This window comes from Rhinolophus sinicus, chromosome 4 (genome assembly GCF_057876585.1).
Source record: "Rhinolophus sinicus isolate RSI-liver-muscle chromosome 4, RSI-T2T, whole genome shotgun sequence".
In the NCBI taxonomy this organism is placed as follows: Eukaryota; Metazoa; Chordata; class Mammalia; order Chiroptera; family Rhinolophidae; genus Rhinolophus; species Rhinolophus sinicus.
The window spans coordinates 67,858,915-67,878,537 of record NC_142504.1 but is presented as its reverse complement, the minus strand read 5'-3'; the positions used below and the strand labels follow the sequence as shown (position 1 = coordinate 67,878,537).

At 45.5% G+C, this 19,623-nt stretch overlaps 1 protein-coding gene across 9 annotated transcripts in view; it reads left to right on the top strand.

Moving 5' to 3' along the window:
* MTCL1 (microtubule crosslinking factor 1) overlaps positions 1 to 19,623 on the top strand; it is a 123,873-nt gene that overhangs the window by 71,140 nt on the left and 33,110 nt on the right. For 2 of the 9 annotated variants that reach the window (XM_074340351.2, XM_074340356.2), the window contains exons 5-10: positions 675 to 752; positions 4,841 to 6,133; positions 7,265 to 7,420; positions 14,836 to 14,958; positions 17,863 to 18,093; positions 19,265 to 19,462. In XM_074340351.2, coding sequence (XP_074196452.2) covers positions 675 to 752; positions 4,841 to 6,133; positions 7,265 to 7,420; positions 14,836 to 14,958; positions 17,863 to 18,093; positions 19,265 to 19,462 — 2,079 coding nt within the window. The remainder of the gene's footprint in view (positions 1 to 674; positions 753 to 4,840; positions 6,134 to 7,264; positions 7,421 to 14,835; positions 14,959 to 17,862; positions 18,094 to 19,264; positions 19,463 to 19,623) is intronic. The other 7 variants (XM_019712599.3, XM_019712601.3, XM_074340352.2 and 4 more) reach the window with 6 other exon arrangements.

Below are 19,623 nucleotides of genomic sequence, written 5' to 3'. Positions count from 1 at the left end.
TTTCTATGTACATGGTGTGATCTTCAGAACTTTTTTAGCTTTTCTGAACGCTTGTTTTACTGGATTCCTTGTTTTTCTTTTCCTTTTAAAAAAAAATTACTGCTAGTATTAGGTGTTGGAGAGAACAAAAGCATTATTGGGATATCAGCTCCCCAAGCTCTCAGAGCAAGTAGTAATTAGACACAGTAAGTCTGGGTATCTAAGAGCTCTGCTAGCCTGCCTCTGAATTCCACACTGATTCCCTTTGGTTTCTTCATTTTCCAAACTTGTTGATCCCCAGAGTACCCTTCAAGGAGGGCCAGGCCATGTGAACAGCAGGAATGCCAAAGATTCACTGCTCCCTTCCACCCTCTCTACTCCCCTCGTCTCACTTTGGCATCCCCTAATAACAGGGAGATTAAAACCGGTCATTTCACTGCTGGGTGCTTGAATCCTCCTGGGCTTTGAGTATGTTTCAATGTACTGACTCTTGACCAGGGAAGATCTTTTCCTTAAAAGGATAACTGCTGCCCTGTTCTGAAATGAACAGCATGGCATTGCCTTCACCTGTGGGTAAATCAGGCTGAGAACAGCCGCTGCTGCCCCTCAGGAGTGGTTGGGAAGCCCCGGGCACCGGGAATGTGTTCAGTGCCCCCTCAGCCTGCAGTATCATTGAGAAAGGAGTTTCTGTCCAGCAGAGTGGTGGAATGGAGCGCCTTGGGAACTGCAGGTCTGCAACCAAAACTCAAAGGAAACTGGCACCCCGGCGCAAGGTAGGAATGGGAGCAGTCAGCGCTTGGGGTGCTGGCTAGACGTCAGACTTGCAAGCCAAAGAATATATACCCATAGCGATATATTTTTGTTGCTTGACAAGGCCTTTTGGCTGGTGGTGGTGGTGGCGGCGGTTGTGGTGGTTCTGTGTGTGTCCTCCCCTCCATGCCATGCTTGCCTTCTCTGCCTGCAACAGGAACCATGTCATGTGGAAAGTTGGACTCAACCTTCTGCTTTCGTACTGCATTCCTGGAGCTATCTGATGATCTCTTGAAACCAGAGCTTGATGTCCTTCAGCTTAGGATTCAGCCTAGGACACCCCCCCCCTCCCCCGGAGTTTTGGCAGAATTTTAGAAAGTCTACAGTTACAAGATAAGATGGGTAGCTAGCCTTCTACAGCTTTAGCTGAGGCTGTGATTCTCCATTTTGTTAGAAGGAGTAACTTCCCGCTCCCAGAACAGGTTGAGTCCAGCTCCCCTGGCCTCCCTTCTCCCACACACCGGCACCAGAAGGCACAGTGCGTTCTCCAGCTGCCTTAACAAAGTGAAAAAGTCTGACCCCTTTGTTGGATGCACACACACCCTTGGCTTCAAAGATTATCATTCTTTCAAGACCTGCTTTAGTCTTGGTGTCAGGCCTAGTAGCACATGGGTATTGAGCAGAAATGACAGCATGTTTTAATAATACTGTTTCCCCGAAAATAAGACCTAGCCAGACCGTCAGCTCTAATGCGTCTTTTGGAGCAAAAATTAATATAAGACCTGGTCTTATTTTAATATAATATAAGACTGAGTATATTATCATATCATATCATATCATACCGGGTGTAATATAATATAATACTGGATATTATATGAATTTTTGCTCCAAAAGACGCATTAGAGCTGATGGTCTGGCTAGGTCTTGTTTTCAGGGAAACACGGTATGTCTGAATTCCTGGTGTGTGTGTAGTTCCTTCCTTAAGGAACAAGAAGACTTTTTGGATATTTTATCAAACCTTAGGTACTCTACAAATCAGATACTTGTTAGGGTATGTCACAGAGTCTTGCTTCTTTAACTGACCTGAGTTTAGGTTCAGGGGGACAGAGGAGAATGGTTCTGGTTTATAGTCAGACTTGGAGAATGGCAGATGGAAGAAGAATGATGCAAAGTTTAAAGTTTCCAGAAATCAAGGCGATTTGAAGACGTTTTAGGATTTTCTGCCCTAAGCATTTATAACCAACTGTTTCAGAACCCTTGTGGAAAGCCCAGGTTCCATGTACCTCTCAGAGATCCTACTCATTTCCTCAATTTCTCAGTTCAACTTTTGGGTGAAGACCCTTAGTAGAGAACTTGGTTTGAGACAAAAGCTCCCTGAGTTGTGCAGGTCACTCTGCCCCTTACCTGCTCTTTTCGGGCCTGGCCTCCTAGTTGCATGTTTCCATGGAAATAGGGTCAGGGCATTGGTCACAGCTGGTGGTCCTGCTTGAGGTGGGCAGAGGGCAGAGGTCCCTTGTGGCCGCAGATGACATTGTCTTCCATGACTTCTGTTGTTGTCCTCAGGCATGAAGGTGAATTTCTCTGCTTCAAGGTGGAAATAGGATCACTTAGGTGATTTTGGACAAAGGATAAATGCTGGCTATCAAGTTAATGATGGGGTTAAGGGCTCTACCCTGTCTTCCTGACCCAGGGTTTTTACTATGAAATGAATCCATTTGCAAAGTATTGATAGTCTCTCTCCATTGATATCTTAGGAATCTAGGTTTAACAAAAAATTGAAAAGGGGCTTTTGATTGTCTTACTTTAGAAAGTTTTATAAAGTTGGGGTCATTTAAAAGTAAAATGCCAATTTCTGCTACATAGTAGGTACTCAGTATTTATGGAAAGAGTAAATAAATCCACAAATAAGAGTGGTTTTCCTTTAGTATTAGAATTGACTACAATTTTTGTCTTTCACAGCCCATCTATCCATGCAAACCCTTTAAAAATATATATATCATTACCCCAAGCAGTGATGATAACCCATTTTGGTCAGTGTGAGTAGGCAGACAACTTTATTTCCAATTAGTCACAGAAACCCTTTTTATGTCTGTTTAACCAAAACAAACGAATTCCTTAGTGGGATAAGCTCTTAGAACATGAAGACCATGCTCTCCTACTAGTGATATTTATGTTACTCTCTAATGTGCAAAGAGGGTGAAAAAAAGAAAGAAGCAGAGTTATTTGTTCCTTTCCCCCATACTAACTGCGTTTCAGACAAAGTGGAAAGTTAATTTCTGGTGCCCACCTTGCTATACATTTTTCCATTTGTACCTTACTCACAATAACCTTGTGACTAAGTGAGGATCCTGCTTTAAACATGAAGAGATGGGTTTGCCAGGGCTCTGTGACTAGCCCATGGTGCCATGGACAAAAGGGGCAGAAGTGGGACTCAGAGCAGCATTTTTGACCCTAGGCCCAGCAGGACTGGTTTTTCCTCTGCCAAGAGGATGGCAGTGGGAGCGTTGTCTCTCAGAAGACACACAGATAGTGCCAGGGCCTGCTTTCCAGGTGGCACTGGCTCACAATTGGACTTAGATTTTTCCTTTAGTCTTCCGTCGCATTTTTTTTTTTTCTTCCATGGGTTTGTAGTGCGGGGATTGGGGGTCTAGGTGTGTGGAAGGAGGAAAGTTGGGGGCACCAAGGGAAGTCTTTCTGTATCTGTCTGACTAATGGTGTGAGTGCAGCAAGAATATGGCAGAGAATCAGTGTGAAAGCTGCGTCAACTCTACTAGACCATTTGAGCACAAAAGGTGATCTCAGAGAGTTCATTCTCTCTGACTTGTTCCAGAGATTAGTTTGATAACTCTCCCTCCCCTGGGGATCGTACATTCGAGCGTGATGTTGAATTTCTCTGTGTGATGGGGGAAGCCTTTGCTGGAGTCTTTGTTCCCATGACAGCCCTTTGAAACTTTGATAGCCAATCAAAGAGGAATGATTTATGAAAGTGGTCATTTTTTCCCATTCACTGCATGTGATTGAAAACCTTTGTGCCAGTCCAAATCAGAGAGTTCATGTGGCTTCAAGGCTTTGAAACCTGCACTATGAAGGCAGAATCAACTTTCCAATTGGCCAGAAAGTGCCCTCTTGACCTCAGCCTAGCAGTGTGAGCATTTAGTAGCAGAGAGTCTGCTTCGGCGACCTTCCAAAATCTTCTGGTAGTCCAATACCAGAGAACCACTTCTCAGGTTTTGAAACACTTACCTCCTTGCCTTGCGTTTCTGAGATTACTTTCCTGCTGTGTTATAGCAACTAAAGGGAGTGGAATGTAGCCCAGAGCTCTGAAGTTGCACTTGCATGGCGGAAGGTTATGAGAAACCCAAGGGTTTAGGTTTGCAGTAACCAATTCATACTAACCGTCAGAGCGTGGTACTTACTCTGCACCTTGATTCCCAAAGCACCCTCATGCCTTATCATCTCATAATTTTGCCCTCATGTCATTCTTGTGATATACTGAGGATGGAGAGACAGGGGAGGAGGAGAGGCGAATTGCCATGTCTCAGATTCTCAGCAAATTATTCGAAATCTGGGTTCTGATTTGGGGTCACCTGGCCTCCCTCTCCTGGTAATACATGAGTTGCTGGCCACTTCAGATGAGGGAGGTCTGCACAGTGGGGAAAGTGAATGGCAACAGGTAGAAGTGGCCACTGGAGGCTGTCTGCCTGCACCAGGCTTAGTGAGGGGTTCTGGTGTCTCCCACTGGTGCTGGTGATTAGTCAGATTGGACCACAAAGTAATGAGCAATTGCATAACTGTGGGTGCTGGGTTTCATTTCATTTTCTCCCTCTTCACTCATCACCTGTATGATGGTTTTCGTGTGCACGTTTTTTTCCAAACTAACTGTTTGGTTTCAGCAACAGACTGCAGGTCTTGGCCAAGTCCCCTCCATGACGGTCCCATTTCCCCTTGGCTTTGTTTTGGTGTCTTCTACATGTAAACCAACACACTGACAGAAAGATTGGTGTTTTGTGTTTGTGTGTGTGTTGGGGGCGAGATGCGAGAAAAATCATCAAAAACATGAACATTTGGTATTTTCAAATAACCCTTCTCTCGGGCTGTTCTTTCCTGGCAGGAGGACAGTGCCGATTTGAAGTGCCAGCTTCAGTTTGCCAAAGAGGAAGGTTCCCTGATGCGTAAAAAGATGGCCAAGCTGGGGAGGGAGAAGGATGAGCTGGAGCAGGAGCTCCAGAAGTACAAGGCCCTGTATGGTGACGTGGACAGCCCCCTGCCCACAGGGGAAGCAGGTGGGCCACCCAGCACCAGGGAGGCCGAGCTGAAGTTGCGGCTGAAGTTGGTGGAGGAAGAAGCCAACATCCTGGGTCGGAAGATCGTGGAGTTGGAAGTGGAGAACCGAGGCCTCAAAGCAGAGATGGAGGACATGCGGGGCCAGTATGAGCGAGAGAGTTCAGGCCGGGACCACATCCCAAGCATTCCTACCTCACCCTTTGGGGACTCCCTGGAGTCCTCAACAGAGCTCCGCCGACACCTACAATTTGTGGAGGAGGAAGCGGAGCTGCTTCGAAGGTCCATATCTGAGATTGAAGACCACAACCGGCAGCTCACTCACGAGCTGAGCAAGTTCAAGTTTGAGCCTCTGCCGGAGCCCGGGTGGCTGGCGGACGGTGGGGGCAAAGGTGGGGTTCCCCTGCAGGAGGAGCTGAAGTCTGCCAGGCTGCAGATCAGCGAGCTGAGTGGGAAGGTGCTGAAGCTGCAGTATGAGAACCGGGTGCTGCTGTCCAATGTCCAGCGCTATGACCTGGCCGCCCACCTGGGCCTGCGTGCCCCAAGTCCCCGGGACAGCGATGCCGACAGCGACACGGGCAAAAAGGAGAGCGATGGGGAGGAAGGCCGCCAGCCCCAGCCCAAGCGGGAAGGCCCTATTGGTGGTGAGAGTGACTCGGAAGAGATATTCGAGAAGACATCGGGCTTCAGCAGTGGAAAGCCGTCAGAGGCCAGCGAGCCATGTCCGGCGGAGGTCCTGAGGGCTAGGGAAGACTCTGAGTGCTTGGTGAGCATAAAACATGAGGCTGAGCGGCTGGAGCGGACCATGGAGAGCCTCATCACGGACACCGATGCCTTTGTGGACAACGTGGCCTCACTGGGGCCTGGTGTCCAGGGGGAGGGAGGAAAGAAGGAGCCCCAGCTGCTGGGGGCCATCAATGCCAGGATGAAGGCTTTCAGGAAAGAGCTCCAGGACTTCCTGGAGCAGGTGAATCACATCGGAGATGGCCTGAGGGAGCGCCTGGAAGGCCTGTCCCCCTTGCCCCACCTCACGGAGTCTTCCAGCTTCCTCTCCACTGTGACCTCCGTGTCCCGGGACTCCCCCATCGGGAACCTGGGGAAGGAGCTGGTCCCAGACTTGCAGGTAAGGGGGCTCCTGGCTCTGCCTCCCTGCTCGGTTTTGCTCTTCCTCCTTCTTGCTGGCATTGCTGCACTTGAACTCATCGTGCTCACGGCTGCTTGGTTATGATTTCAAACCTGCTTTGTACTAAAGCCTCAAGTGACAACCAAATCCTTTCTATTGGTTGGGTTTCTTTTTTCCTTTTTTTTTTTTAAGTTCTCTTTTATTTCCTAGTTTCTTTTTCCTTTTTTCCTCTCTTATTTTTAACTGTCTGTTGCTTTTGGCTTAGAGGTCCTCCCTCATGACACAAGGCTAATCCCAATGGAAATGGTAGGGATCGACGCAGTCCATCCTTTCTTCTTTTTTGGTGTCTCAAACGACCAGCTATCCCGATGAAGAAGCAAAGAGGAGTTTAAAACAAAGTACAAACTCATTTCTCAGTCAGGATAATTAGCAGACTCGCTCAGGAGCGTTTGCAACTCTACCTGGGTTTATTGCCAAGGGGACACAGTACAGTTTGGAAAGGCCCTAGGCAGCCAGGCCCATCCTCTCCCACTGGCAGATGAGCCAGAATGGGGGAGAGGAGCACAGTGCTGAGAGAAGGATGGTGTGGATGGAAAATCTCGCTGCCGTCTTGCTCCCGCTGCCCTCCCCAAGCCGAGGGTGAGGGCAACGTGGAGTAGCTGTCCCAGGACTGCTTTCCTATTCATCGCCCTTGGGTGCATGACCCAGCTGCTGCCCTGGATTCTGGCTTTGGCTGCTCGACCACAAGCAAGGAAGGAGGAGCCTTGTTTCCGTATCCTTCATGGGTAGAGTGCTTACGGTTGCGTCTGTGACTCATGCATCCTCATTGCATGCGCCTCATCAGTGTTTGGCATTCTTCCCTCCCCTCTCTCTTTCTGCTTTTCAGATCTTTCAGCCCATTATTTTGCTCATCCTCATTTTGGTTCTATTCTCTTCACCCTCTTATGTCACTGTGTTTAAGTTGTTTTTTCTATTCATGCTTTTCTTCGTCTGGTAGTTATCTCAGTCATCTACCTTACCCATTTTTGTTTTCTTTATCCCTCCTCCCCACCTCTACCCTTGTCCTTTGTTTTTTATTTAAAATTAAAAACAAACAAACAAAAAAACAAATCCCTCCCGTGCACCTAACAGTCCAAACTGAGAGATCAGATGGAGTGGCAGCTGGGTCAGGAGCGAGGGGACAAGCGGGAGCAACTGCACCTCCGAGCCGCACGGGACCTGCACCGCCGAGCCGACGGGGATGCCAGGAGCTGCCAGCCGGGAGGCCAGAGCTGTTTCAATCTAGAGGTCAGCGCGCTGGCTGCTCCCACCGGCCACTTTCCCCCGCCTCTCCTTTTGATGTGTGTCTGGCTGTGTGACGTTTCCTACCTGGGTCCAAGGCCCTTAGGAAACATGGTAGGAAAATATGGTACCAGAGGCACTTAGCTAGAAGCAAAGCCCACTGCATGCAACTGGAACTAGAGAGTCTACACAGGGTGAATGCAGGGAACTGCTAGTACCCCATGTCAGACGGGCATCATCCTGGCTTCTTGTCAAATGGTAAAGAATGCAGGGGTAACACCAAGCACTGTTTTTGCTGGTCTGGAGGAAATGCCCTTCCCTGTGTGTCATGTGGCCTATCCTGTACGTGCTTGGTGACAGTGCTTCAGCCTTTGGGCAGAGTGAGGAGTGCACTCCTGACCTGGGGCTCTTCAGCAGTCTCTGTTGTTACCCTAGTAACCCCTTGTCAACAAAGCTCGTAGGCACCATAGATACTCTCCGTTGTATGAAACAGTTGTCAGCAGTCCTGCCAGAGAAAGCTCCTCCATCCAAGTAATTCCACCCAGGACAGAAAGACAGGTGTCACTGAGGAGTGAGTCCCTGACTCTGATACTGCTGGTCAAGGCAGGTTATTGCAGGGTTACAGCAATATATTCCACATTAGAAAATATCTGGATAAAGAATTTTAATGTATCAGTCCCAGTGGGGGTGTTACCATTCAGTTCCAAGGCTTCCCAGTGGCTCCCAAAGGGCAGGGTGAGGAATGGGGGCTCTCTCACACCTGGAAGCAAGCAGAAGCTCCCTCCACTAGAAAGTCAGGCATTTGACTAGGAAATGAAGTGCACAGAGATACTCGGGGTGAGCGGTGCTTGGGCCCTTCGGCTCAGCTTGCAGCGAATGCCTCAGTTAGGCTGCAGGTCAGAGGTGGGTGGGTGGGGCAGCTGGCTTACCAGACGTGAGTTCACGTATCTCCAGTCGGGCTTTTCCCTTGTCCTGTAAGAGAGTATGTCACATCTCTGCCCTTGTTAATTGGGCACACAGTAGCATGAAAACTGCCTCAAAGCCTAAGTAAAACAAAAACAGTTTTCAGGAACATCCTGTGTAGCCCCACTGTCTGTGTAGTGTGACAAGGAGAGGTTCCGCATGCTAAGGGCCAAGCACATGTCAGGGCCTAACTCCCAGAAGACAAGCAGAAGCCCAGCGTACTACATGGGGCTGTTGCGGGCAGCCCACAGGGCAGCAGGATGCACAGGCCCCTCCCAGTCAGGAGCTTACAGTGCCCAGAATAAGCATTTATGATTTTTAAAAATGTTTTCTGAACACGGGTTTTGGACATGGAGTTGGACATATATGATAGCATATCGTCTTCAGTGTATTCTCATTCCAAAATTGCAGGTAAGATGTCCTTAGGTTTTATACCAGAATTAAAACATAGCACCACATATTTGGGTTTTCCCCAAATATGGATTTAGTGATTAGTGTGTCTTGTAACTCTGCAGAACTTTCACAGTAACCCCCTTTGATCAGCCCATGCCCCACACAGGGTCTTCGTATGAGAATGCTGGTTGCTTGGGCAGTAGCAAACTCATACTTATGTACATTTCAAATGCATTGAATGATCCATCTCCAGGGTGGAAACCTCAGGAAGACATGTTTCCAAGCATTCAGTTCACACTGTACCGCTAGCTACGTATAACAGGGCCATCATGCTGAGCTGGAATCAAGGCTGGCGTGGGCATCTGGGCCACTGGGCTCTAGTCCCACTGTGTCCATTACTAGCTCTGTTTCTCAGGCAAATGCCTTGTTTTCTTGTCTGTAAAACGGGAGTAAAAATACTCCCTGCCTGCCTCATGTACTTATATGTGGATGATTCTCAGATCCAATGGGCTGTTGATTGAAAAAGTGCACTAAAAAGTGCTAAATGCTTTGCAAACATCAAGTATGATTCATTAATAATAAAGAGAGAGAAATATGCCTCGCCATTGAAGACTACCAGGCGAGAGGGTGTGTCACAGCACCCTGGTCATGGTACCAGTTTTCTCTGCCTACTGTAGCCCTTTCTCATTTGTTACTGGCTGTTTCCTGGTCCTGTACCAGAAGCACAGTTCTGGCTGAACATGGCAGCCCTCTTCTCTTTGATATACTGTTGGAGGAGAACTGCAGCTCCCTTCCCATGTGCTCTGTCATTCAAGGCACGTCACACAGAACCTGTTTAGCTAAACTCTGATAAAGTGTTAACAGTAGGGCATTGATAAGTCTTCCTGTTGCTTGCCACATACATGCATGTATTGCATAGCTCCAGAAACCGGCAACAGTTTTAGAGAGAGAAAAATCCTTTGAATGCGCTAGGACAACAAACCTCCATGAGTTAGTTGGTGCCGTATGGCGACTTAGGATCATTGAACAATACAGCTCAGAATGGAAGGTCAGATCTTCAGACTGATTCCCTCATGTTGACCACTGCCCCCGTCCCCCCATCCCCATCCCCATTCCCGGGCCCAAACACTCCAACAAGAGCTTCACCTGCTGGGGGATGTTTCTAAACCTGTATCACTCAGGTGGACTAATTGGATGGCCAGCTATCTTGCCATGTTTTTTCTTGTGAACATCTGTCTGGTTTCCTTTAATTTTATATATTTTAATGAGAAACTTAAAACAAACCAAAAAAAAAAAAAAACACGTCATAGTGAAAGGCAAGGTCTAGGGAACATAATTTCCAAGAAGGGGAATCAGGAGCTAAATATCCTTTGTTGTGATTTTTGTATTCACAAAGGCATTACGCACAGAAGAGAAAACCCAATTACCTAGGCAAACACAGTATATTTAAAAATATTTTTAAAAGATAATACACATTCTAGGACTACTTTGATAGCTCCGTAGCTCTTCCTTTCTTTGAGAAGCTGAAGGTAGACCCTTGTAAAGTGTGGTTCTCTGGGGAGCTGCTCTGTCCCTTGGGTGGATGTCACCCTGACAGCTTAGTTTGGTCTTTGAATATTACATTGTGTTAAAGAATGGCACAGTGGACAGCTCTAGGGAGCAGAACTCCATTAAAAGCCTTTTAATGAAAGCATCTCCAAATTCATTGCTCACAACTGCTTTCCTATGAGGCTATATGGAGACAGCACACAAAGATCTATCTCGTCAGTTAGGGCAGCCCAACTGAGAAGCTGCTCCTGTTGAAGACGCTGCCGTAATTGGGGGAAAGGCAAACGACACTTTCATCTAGAATGAGGAAAAGACTGTAGCTGGATGTACTGTTGGCAGTTTTCTTGACTCCCTCTTACACTGCACTTGAAGTTTACAGTAATCACCTGTACAAGCCAACTACTACCATGCGCATAGGAACTTCCTTCAGCTCTTTGCCTTTGGTTCCTCGGGGCAGGCGGGGAGTGGGGGAGGGCCTGATAGGACACCTAGTATCAGCAGCTTAAAAGAAGAAAACAACTTTCTGAATTTCAGCTGAAGTTTTATAACAGAATCATTTCCTCAAGTTCCATCTGTGAAATGTCTTCCATGGTATTTGCCTAAGAGATTTTCATATTTAGGGAAAATGATAAGTTCTGTTTTGGAAGCTTTGGATATGTTGGCCAGGTTAAATAAACAGACTTCAGAAGGACAGTATTCCTGTTGCCTGTTCATCTCAGTAGATAATTAACAAGATTCTCATACCATGCACCAGGTTTTTCCCTGACTGTGCTCCCTACAGCTCCCAAAAAGTCTGCGGAGAGATTCCCATTTGTTAGGAGAGAGAATGTATAGAATATGTGGTTTGGAATGTGCAGGGCACCTTAAAAATAGTTCTGAATGAGAAGTAGCCAAGATGGGCACTGGTCAGATTTCAAATATAGATGAAACCAAGCCTGTACCCAGAGGATTGAGTTTCTGGGTCAGAAATCTCAAAGGGCTCTCTCCCCTAGCTCCCCCTTTATCCTTTAATCAACGAAGCACACGAAGCATTTGCAATCACTTATGCATCAGCTGTGACATACCAGCCATGATAAAATGATGTGGGATTTTATGTCAAGTATGTGTACACATGTGTTGACCTCATATACCACTTTTAGAAGACGCAGTAACAAAACTAGCCAGAACAAAATGGAACTCACCAGAATATGAAGTCATGAAGGATGTGGCCTTGCTAGGTGTTAGAGTGGCTATCATGAAAAGCATTCCTTTTTTTGTGGAATCAGGTAGTGCTGTTATCCTAAGTGTGGACAGTACTTATAAGCCACTTTCTCTGAAGATGTCCAGAAAATTAGAGAGTAAATTGGTATGAGACACAACCATGAGGGGAAAGCATGGGTGGTGCGTGTCAGGACATGAACAGGGAAGGTGCTTATGACGTCGAGATTAATAAGCCTCCACGGCCTCAGAATCAAGTATGGATGGTATTTGTTTATTTGTTTAAACCAACTGCCTTCATAGGGACATCAAGATGAATTTGTTTGATATATAACCAGAATCTTAGGTAAGTGGGCAAAGAATGGCTTTAGAATCAAACTTTTGGGAACTTGGCAATGAAGGGAAATATTTACATTATGGAGGAAATCTGTGTGTTACATGAAAATGTTCTTCAGATGTACATCATCGTATGAGGTTGTGTGGCAGTAGGATAATTTTGGACAGAAACTTTTACCATAGCGTGTTTATATTTTGTTTTTGGAACACTGGAGTGATGGCATCCCGACTAGGAGCACTTAGCTGCCCATAATTTTAATATCCCATTAGTAAAAAGGGACAATACAGGAAAGTAAAAATTCTAATAGATGAGGAGGATCTAAAAGTTTCTGCTGTTGACCGCGTTCCACAGATGCCATGGCCGTCACTGTAGGCAAATCAGATGCCGCAGAAGGACACGCTCTTAGGGCTTCAAGGGTCCTCTCCTCTGTCCCTTCAAACGAGGCCTGAAGTACGAGGCTCATAGATGTGTTTAAAATAAAAATGGTTTATATAATTATTTATTAAGATTAAAATTGAACTATATAGTTTAGTATAATAAATATAAACTAAATTAATAGATCTTTGCTTTTCTTAAAAGATAAGTTTGATTAGGATGCCTGTTTTAACATCTAATTGGAGCTTTGGGGTAGTACCAAATATGTTAAAACATGGAGGATTTTTACATTTTAAATGTATAGAGCAGTGTGTAGCTGAGCAGCTTGGGTAACTTGAAAATATTACTATACAAAACACCTAAAGTGCCAGAAGGGAAGCCCCAGGAGGGCAGAGATTTGGGGCAGCTTTACTTCGACATCCCCAGTATAGTATCTAGCATGACAGGTGCTTGATAAAGATTTATTGAAGAAAATGCCGCCTAAAATATGTAATGTCCTTTTAAATGTATAGCTGAATTCCGAACAAAGTTAGGAAAATCTTCAAGGGTTGGAATTGATTTCAGAATTGAAAACCAGAGCAGTATCTGTGGCCTTTAGGTAGGTGGGTTTTGGGGGAATAGTTGCCTGAATTAGTACCCTTGAGTCATGGGTTTTTTAATAGCTCCAAGAGGTCAGGAGACAGAGCCTTGGGCCGAACACAGGCAGGGAAAAAAATGAACCAGGACCCTCGAAGGGCTGCACATCGTGAAAGGCCAAACTGGAGAAACATCTGCCTACTGGGAGAGGGAGGCAACGGGGAAGCTTGCCCACTAGTGTGGAGTCTCCCCGAGTAACTGTAAGCACAGCCGGCCTTGCCAGGATCGGGCTTTGAACTGATGTCACCTGGAGGTCCAGGAATCCCAAAGGAAAGGAAATTTTATGTTCTCTGGCCGGCTTCTGCAAACAAAGCCCATCTGGAGGCACATTCTCAACCCAGGTCACATATGAGATCATACTAGCTAACTCCCCATCGAAGATGACCTCACAATGCAAAACTGCAAACACCCTAGCCAAAAGCACGCACCTGGAGCGGGAGTCAGCCAATGTCCAACAACAGGATTCAACGCTAAAGACCTTCACATTCTAGAATTATCAGAGGTGATAAAAATAATGTGTTCAAAACTATAAAAGGAAGCAAACAGTAGAAAAAGAGTAAGTCATTATCCTAAAGAACCACACATTAAACAATAAGATAGAACTTTTAGAAAGACAAATTAGTCATTGGAGTAAATTCAATGTGTAGAGAAATGCTTCTCTTCAAAGAGAACCCAAAACCCTGCCTAATCAATACAAAAGACGATAATAATAATAATAATCTCTAATAACCAGTAAATCAAAGAGGAATTATTAATGTTCTCAAGTTTCTTGAAAATAGGATGAGCTTAAATGTTTACTTCCAGAAACTTTATCCCAAAGTTGATGAATCCCCAGCATCTCTGATTTTTCTGTCTCCATCCTTTCTGTAAACTCTCTTGGTCATTATCCGTGCTAAGGGAAGTGAACTGCCCTTTTATTTTCTGTATTTCCTGTTCTTGGGGTATGATTTTCACTCATGACAACCCAGGTAACACCTGATTAGGAAGAGCAAACAATATCCTCAGTGAGAAATAACAGGTTAGTTAAAGCTAATCAGAATGAACTAGTGAAATGACACTGATTTTTATTGCAACAATCCACTCTTAATTCCTAGCTTTATAAATCTCCTGTCTTCAAGTAAAATAAATCAGTGGGTAAAATGTCATGCTTCAATTTTAATATGCCTGAGATTTTTTAATATAACAATGTTTCCATCTCTAAAAAAACACATTTCAAAAGTAGTAGCTCTGATTCCTTTATCATTGCCATTTGAACATTAAAGACATAAAAGATAGCCTCTACCAATAAAAAGAATTTTAAGATTCCTTTAAATGTTTTTAACCTAAAATGTAACGAGCAGATCTTTGTGCAATTCCTCTTAGGCACTGTGTGCAGTTGAGAGGCCCAAAACAATGTGTCTGTTAGTTGAAAGAGCCCCCACCCCAATCACACTGAGCATCCAGGGCAAGACTGCGGGAGAAAAGGAGGGAGGAAAAACTAATAAGAAAGCATATGAACTAATTAATTACACAACTTAGACATGTGTGAGCTGAGCAGTGAATCTAAGGCCCACTGTGTGTGAGGTGGTCATGCTTGACTCTGTCATAATCGCCAGCTCTGATCGGCCCCAGCGTTTTAAAAGACTGTCTAGAAGCTGCTGCGGTAGCAGACACCTCTGGTGTACCCTGGCTCCCTTCTCGGCCTGGCTTGTGGTTACTGTGGTGAGCAAAGTTCAGGTGACAGGCACCACTCACCTACCTGTCTCCTAGGTGGGAGGTGAAGGGCAGGCGGAGTTGTCCCTTCCAGACAATACAAGGGTGCAGGGCGAGAACCTCAGGGGAGGTGCCACAGAGTCACTCCACTGCTGCAGTGCCCGCACGTGCTGTGTCACTCCATGTGTGTCCCTGGCTTGTGCAGATGTCTGTCCTGCGTCTTCACCTCAGGCAGAGTTCTTGCATCCACTAAACCCCCTTCCTTTATCCCACTGATCAGCTCAGGGGCCCCCCTGTTTTATCTGAACAGAGTGTATCGATAGAGGAGCTACAGGGTCAGCTTGCACAGGCGACCAGACTGCATCAAGAGGAGACAGAGAAATTTACAAACAGGATCCGAAAGGTAAATATGTAACATGGATGTCAGCACAACCGGCTCTCTGACTGCAGAGTCCCTGGGGACACAGAGATGACAAGATGTGTTGTAAAAGAATGCTGTCTGTTGGGCACAGACTCCTGTTCTTCAGGGCTGGAGGGCATATGGAAAGGCCATCCAGTTGAGCTGCCCGCCGCAGAAATCTCATAAAGATAACTGCTTCCCTTTCTGCTCTAAAGCATGCTTTTCAATATTTATCATGTGGTCTCAGGAAGTTCTTCTTAATATCTAGTCTAAATTTCCCTGCAGCCAGAACCAGCAAAGTAACATAAAATAAAGGCCCTAAATGCAACTGGGGATGAAAGTGTGTCCAGCAACTTTTGTTGTCCAGCAGATTCGTAAGTTTTGTCAATGCCAGGTAAATTTTCTGATAGAAGCATCAACAACTCCTTCTAAATCATTGTCTTAAAACAAAAAATACCTGCCATTAACTGAGCTGTGGCCTTATTAGCTCTTCTTGCTATTTTAGAATAACTTGTTACTGGCTAATTATCTTTTATCTGTTAAATCCTTTCCCAGAGTGCCTAGTTGAAGGGATTTGAAGACACAGGCACTCATCACCACAGCCTCCCTGTGGACTGGGCAGTCCCTGCCACCCCGAATCTAATTAGGTTGTAAACAGATATCCAGGCTCAGAATTGCCCTTGCTGCTTTTTCCCCTCTTATAGTTGTTCTCGAAAGATACTTGTATCTTTAAAAAACAAAACCGAAAACCAGTTGATCTAGAATGGGACATCACAATGTTGTAAAATGCATGTCCTCTGTAAAATAAGGTATCCAAGAACTTAACACATAAGCCCCCATGTTGTCCGTGGTCACGCTCATCTAAATAGGTCAAACCTGGAGAAGGAAGCGCCTTCTGCACCTTGTAGCTTGGGTAGAGCAAAGCTGGATGCCAAGATCTCAATGTGCTCTGCTAACCTTTACCACTAGATGCCCTCCCCTTTTAAACATTTAATTTTTATGTCAAGTTTCACATATTATTGCAAAAGGAAAATAATTTCCTATCACTTAAAAGGTAAACTCCTAAGTAATATAACTTTCTTTTTTTTTGCGCTGAACCAAAAATCATGTTTGGAAGTCAGTTTATCCCTGGAGATGCTGATCGCAAAACAGCAGGGTCCCAGGTGTTTCCAGTACTTGGATTCAGGATAAAGGAGTGTGTTGAAGGGGCTCCCAGACCTTGATCAGAGATGATGAGATGTCATCCAGACTTATTCATAGGGGAAGGGAGGGTGTCCCCAAACACACCCCAGGGCATAGGATCAGCTCTGAGCCTAGGGAAGTGCTTGGAGCCCTGGAACAAGAAACAGCAAAGGCAGTGGAGGAGGAGAGATCAGAGGGTGTGAGTCAGGAAAGAGCATTTCCAGGAGGTGCAGATGAAAGGACTAAGAGAACATCCCCCTCCCCCAGTGCTGTGACTCCACCAACTAATTCTCTAGCACCTCTGGAGTATCTACCTGGAGTTCCTACCGTGAGCTAGGTGCTCTGCACAGCATCTCATGTTAGCTTCATTTTGCTGCTGAGGAAGCAGAAGCCTTCCCAGAGTCCATGGCCTAAGATGGCACTGCAAGTAAATTGCAAACACTGGATTTCTGGTATGCTAGGTGGCCCCCTTTCCTTACTCTGTCCCACTCCTGTGTCCACAGGGGAGAGAACCAATGGTGGGACTCTGAGGGCTGCTGAGATGGTGAATTAAATCACCACTATTAATGTTATTTCACCTTGAAGTGCAAACAAAATCTGGTATGAGGACAGTGACCAAGCAAATCAATGCACAGACCCGGATTGCTTCCCAGAGCTGGCTCTTACTCTTCACTGGCTGTTAGCACATCAGTCGTGTTGCAGCGTCCACCTCAGGCAGCCTTAGTCATGTTCCCATGGTTTCTGAGCATTCGTTTAGTACTTTAGGGAAACAAGACACACTGCCTTGGTTTTTGGCACAAGAGGGAGTGTTAAATTAGGAGAGGACAGCTGATAATGATAAGGCTGGCAATCTAATCCTTTTTTTGGACTGTGGAACAGAAAGTTTTCATCCCACTTTAGCTACTGTAGATAGTATTTTTGTGCCCTTGTCTGTAAGCTGCAATTTTATTCACACATTTTGCTTAGTCATTATTGACACATGATTGTTTATTGCTTGGAAGAGGGCCTATACCTGTGTTGAAAAAGCAGGAATTCAATATAGAGATGAGAAATATTTCTTTTTCAGTAATGCTTTCATTTCCCTAGAGTTACCCATATCTAATAGGAATGTAAAGTCGTAAGCACGGAAGTAGGTTATGGACTTCCTTTCCTGTCTGCTCACCACTGTATGCAGTAGAGTACTTACTGCATGTTCCACATTCAGAAGGAATGCCTGCTGGCCCCCAGCTCTCACCATCAGGCTCTGTCAGCCTCTCCATCAGCTTGCTGTTCTCCGCTTTCAGTTGGGAGCTGGGGGGACCAGAGGGCCAGGAAGTCAAAGAGAAGGATTTCCACTTCTTCCCCCTTTACAATCGCATGTGCCTTTGTGTGCAAGCTCAGGTTCAGAGGGCAAATGGAATCTGCATTTAAGTCAGCTGTAGCCATCCATCCAAGAAGCAATTCTCCTGAAGGCATTTAGAGATATCTCAAAACATTGTGAGAGACTTGACTATGAAAAATTATTATAATACCTTACCTTGAAAGAGCACTTGCTTCTGAATCAGAAAGCTCATGAGGTTTTATAAATACTAAACATTTCAAGAGGTTTAATAAACTTTTGGTGGCTTCTGTGTTTCATTTCCCGTATGCAAAATGATATAGCTTGAATGGCAGTTTGCAAAAACTCGGTTTGGTTTGGGTGGCACCTTGGGATAGCTGCCTGTCACATTCTCTCTTCTGTTCAAGATGGAGGAGGAGCATCTCTATGCATTGAGGTGGAAAGAACTGGAAATGAACAGCCTGGCTTTGCAGAACACCCTCCATGAGCGAACCTGGAGTGATGAGAGGAATGTGATGCAGCAGGAACTCCGGTCCTTGAAACAAAACATTTTCCTTTTCTACGTCAAGCTCAGGTGGCTGCTGAAGCACTGGCGGCAAGGAAAACAGATGGAGGAGGAAGGGGAGGATTTCACTGAGGTACCTCTACCGGAAGAGTTCATTTTATTTGTATTGGTTTTGTTCTTAACCCCCAGACACTCCTGTGCCCCTCCCCATACACACAGTCATGTTCTGTTCAGATGATTTTGTCAAATCCAACCCAGGCAATGGAAATGCAAAGACCAAGAATTCTGTGCTGCCCTTTGACCTGGTTTAAAGAGTACACATCTCCATTCTGCAACAAACTTTTGCTGCCATCTCTTTTATTGCTGACTTATGAATTCATTAAAGTGATCACCCACCTGAGATGCTTGACTATCTCATTCTACTTCCCTGGTTTTTTTGTAAAACCTGTTTCCTCTTTCCATTTCAGTTGTTTGTTCCTAAAGGCTAGAGCCCGTTCTGCCAATGCAATTTTATAAGGGTCTCTCTTAAGCTCCGGATGGGTCACTTTTTTGCCACCTCTGAAATGTGTGTATGTTCTTGTAAGAAAGAGAACATGCCTCAATTCCTGGAGTTATAGCAGAATCAGAACGGTTGTTTGCTTTTGATAAATTTTATTGATTAAGTCAGAGTGACCGCTAGCTCAGCAGGCTCCTTCCTGGCCTTGCTCTCTGGTGAGTGGTGGGCTGGAACCACTTGTGTCCGGTGTGGCTGGCCACTGAGTCAGCAGCCTCAAGGCATTGTGAATGTTGGTTTCCTCTTAGCCCCCAAAGTCCTTTCATCTGCTTTTCACTCTGGTGAGCAGCATATGTAATTTTAACCATCCTATAAATGGGAAGATATGGTGATTCTCTTTCCTCAAGGTGAAGAAAGTCTTCAAAAATTAATTCAGTCTGCTTCCAAATATCCATGACATAGAAAATCATCATTAAGCAAAACCTAGGAATATTTGTAAAGTTTCATGTTGCTCAATACATTGGGGTTCCTCCTTCTCTAATTTATAAAACTGTGACTGTAAGCAATAATAATTTAGAAATAGTAAACTTCCTAATCTTTTTTAGTGAACTGTATTTACTAAACTGTATGCTCTTTAAATGGAGTAGGTGTCCAATGAGTGAAATGGCCAAAATGAGCATATTAGGGGAAAGGGCTGAGAAGTGAAAACTTGATAACCCATAAGTGGATAATTATCCTCAATCCATAAAAATCAAACTGCATAGGAGAAGGATTCAGGTACAGCTGTGATCATTATCTCTGCTGTTTTCAGAGCGAGCACCCAGGGCCCCACCCCAGGCTTGGTGAGCTTGGAGTTCAAGGGGACCCAAAGGGGGACAGCCCAGAGCACGATGACAACGGCCCAGGGTGCAGCCCTTCCATGGGGGAGCATCGCCCACACTCCCCTGTGCAGGTCGGTGACCATGGATCTCGGCTGCAGCCTGCAGATGGAGAACAGCTCCACAGGCAGGTGGGTGCCAAGGTCCCAGCGTTCGTTCTGCCCACACTTGGGAGAGGAGACTCCTAGTCTAGGTCTGTGTCATCTTTTATCATGGACTGGTGTTCTGGGGAGAAGAAACTTTTCTGGTTTACAGAGGTTGCCTGTTGCTGTATTTTTGCTAGAAATCACAT